Source organism: Ammodytes marinus (assembly GCF_949987685.1).
Source record: "Ammodytes marinus genome assembly, chromosome: 14".
Lineage (NCBI taxonomy): Eukaryota > Metazoa > Chordata > Actinopteri > Uranoscopiformes > Ammodytidae > Ammodytes > Ammodytes marinus.
The window spans coordinates 5,202,175-5,204,674 of NC_137218.1; the positions used below are offsets into that span (position 1 = coordinate 5,202,175).

Sequence of the window (2,500 nt, forward strand, 5' to 3'; positions counted from 1 at the left end):
CAGGTTTATGTCCTTAAAGCCCTTAGAGGGGAAAGACAAGATGGTAGAGGGTTAGGGGCTACATACAGGGTGAGGGGCTACACACTGACTGTTCTTTAAATGATGGGGGAATTTTTTTATTTTTATTGGACCACCCCAATCCACCAGACATGCAGACATGCACCCAGACAGACAGACAGACAGACAGACAGACATGCACACAGACATGCACACAGACAGACAGACACACACAAACACACACACACACACACACACACACACACACACACACACACACACACACACACACACACACACACACTCACTCTCTCTCTTTTTCTGCATGACCCACACGACAATCTTTTGACAGCTATAGTCAGCGCTGGTGATTTGATTGAATTATATCATTAGTGTGTATTAACACCAGGTTTACTTTCAGCGCACACACAGTACAGACAGGTAGCAGATCGTGAGGAGATGTTCACAAATGTTGATCAAATAATGATTTTAACTAAAAAGCATTCTCCAGAATCGCTGGCTCAAACTTAAACTTTGTTAACAATACTACAGTGGATTTGATCAAATCACTCTCCTGTATAATCAATGAGATCTTTTTTTTTTTTTTTTTTTTGCATAAAAAAATGTGTAGGATGTTGTAAATGTCAAAAAGTAACTCAGATTAATAAATGATCCTACAATAAAGTATACAAAATATAATCCAACTTATTACAAATTCCATTTTAGGATTCTCAGATGCAGTTGAACATTACAGCAGCCTGTGTGAGACTTTGCCAGTTTCCATGGTTATAAACTTCAAGTCCCTGATCCCCTAACCCGACTATATTTCAGAACAGTTCTTAAAGGAAAGTACATTTTACATTTTACCGAGTCCATCCTTAACACTATCCCCACACGCCCATACACTATGTACGCTGAATAATAAAAGCCCTGATGAAATACTTGAGCTGGGGCAACAAAAAAAATGCATTGAGCCGAGGCAAACTGAATTTAATCAAGTATCTTCCAACACTTGAGGTCTTTCTGTGCAAAATCTGTATCAGAGAATCCTGCTAGCCTCACTGTCTACACTACAATGAAATACAACAATGAAATATATGGAAAAAATGTCATTTAAAGGCAACTGTATTCACTAGATGTACTGTATATGTTTTGAGGCTGTAACTAAAGTTTTTTTTACAGTTGTGAAAACTATGTCATACAGATAACAAACTAAACCAAGTCGCTCATAATGGAAATACATTAAACAGTGTTGAAACTATCTGAGAACTTTCTGAACAAAAATAATGAGTTGCCACAAACTTTTATACGTTTTAGGATTCTTACTATGTAGAACTCAATGCTTGAAGTGACATTACATATTGTTAGCCTAACAGCATAATTGCCTAAATCATATTTACTCTACTCTACTTTTACTCTACATCTACTCTACTCTACATCTACTTTTCGTTAGCCTAACTGCATAATTGCCCAAGTCATATTTTAAGGGTTATAGGGTAGGGTAAAGTAGATGTAGAGTAGATGTAGAATAGAGTAGATGTAGAGTAAAAGTAGAGTAGAGTAAATATGATTTAGGCAATTATGCTATGAGGCTAATGAATTGAATGATAAGTTATCTCAACTCAAATGGAGGAAGTTTTCCTTAAAATGTAAGAGTTTTAATTGGCCTTAAAAGTCAAAAATCTAGTGAAGAGAGTTGAATTGAGTTTTGCTTACTTCAAGATAACTGGGACACAGTCTACAGCTCTGGAAAAAATGAAGAGACCAGTCTGGATTTTTCTTAAATCTTCATCTCTACATCACTTAATGGAAATGCTCTTTAATGACAATATTTTTCGAGAGAATTTGGTAGAAATTTTGTCAGTAGTTTATGGAATAAAACAAAAATGTTCATTCTACTCAAACATATGCCTGTAAAGAGTAAAACGAGAGACACTGAACATTTGGTGTGGTCTCTTAATTGTTTCCAGAGCTGTATACATCAATACCACAACACAGAACAAATGGACTTTAACCACAGGTAGCGGCGGTGAGAAAGTATGAGAAAGTAATTGGATAAATACAATGAAGAAATACGCAAACAAATAAACAAACAAACAGACAGACAGACAACAAGACAGACAAAGAGACAGGCAGACAGACAGACAGACAGACAGACAGACAACAAGACAGACAGACAGACAGACAGACAGACAGACAGACAGACAGACAGACAGACAGACACACAGACAGACAGACAGACAGACAGACAGACAGACAGACGGACAGACAGACAGACAGACAGACAGACAGACAAAGAGACAGACAGACAGACAGACAGACAGGCAGACAGACAGACAGACAGACAGACAGACAGACAGACAGACAGACAGACAGACAGACAGACACTCACCAGGTTGGCCATGATGTAATGGTATCCTTTCACATGTTTCCCCACACTCACGATCTGAGGAGGAGGAGGAGCAAAACACTCAACGTTAATCTGATTGGATGACAGCGTAGC

General features: G+C 38.0%; 1 protein-coding gene across 2 annotated transcripts in view; it reads right to left on the reverse strand.

Moving 5' to 3' along the window:
- The window catches only part of gria4b (glutamate receptor, ionotropic, AMPA 4b), a gene marked incomplete at both ends in the record, with an annotated part of 157,975 nt that overhangs the window by 55,303 nt on the left and 100,172 nt on the right, over positions 1-2,500 (reverse strand). For both annotated transcript variants that reach the window (XM_080040914.1, XM_080040913.1), the window contains 2 exons: positions 1-21; positions 2,390-2,443. The exon at positions 1-21 is cut by the window's left edge and continues 138 nt beyond it. In XM_080040914.1, coding sequence (XP_079897040.1) covers positions 1-21; positions 2,390-2,443 — 75 coding nt within the window. The remainder of the gene's footprint in view (positions 22-2,389; positions 2,444-2,500) is intronic.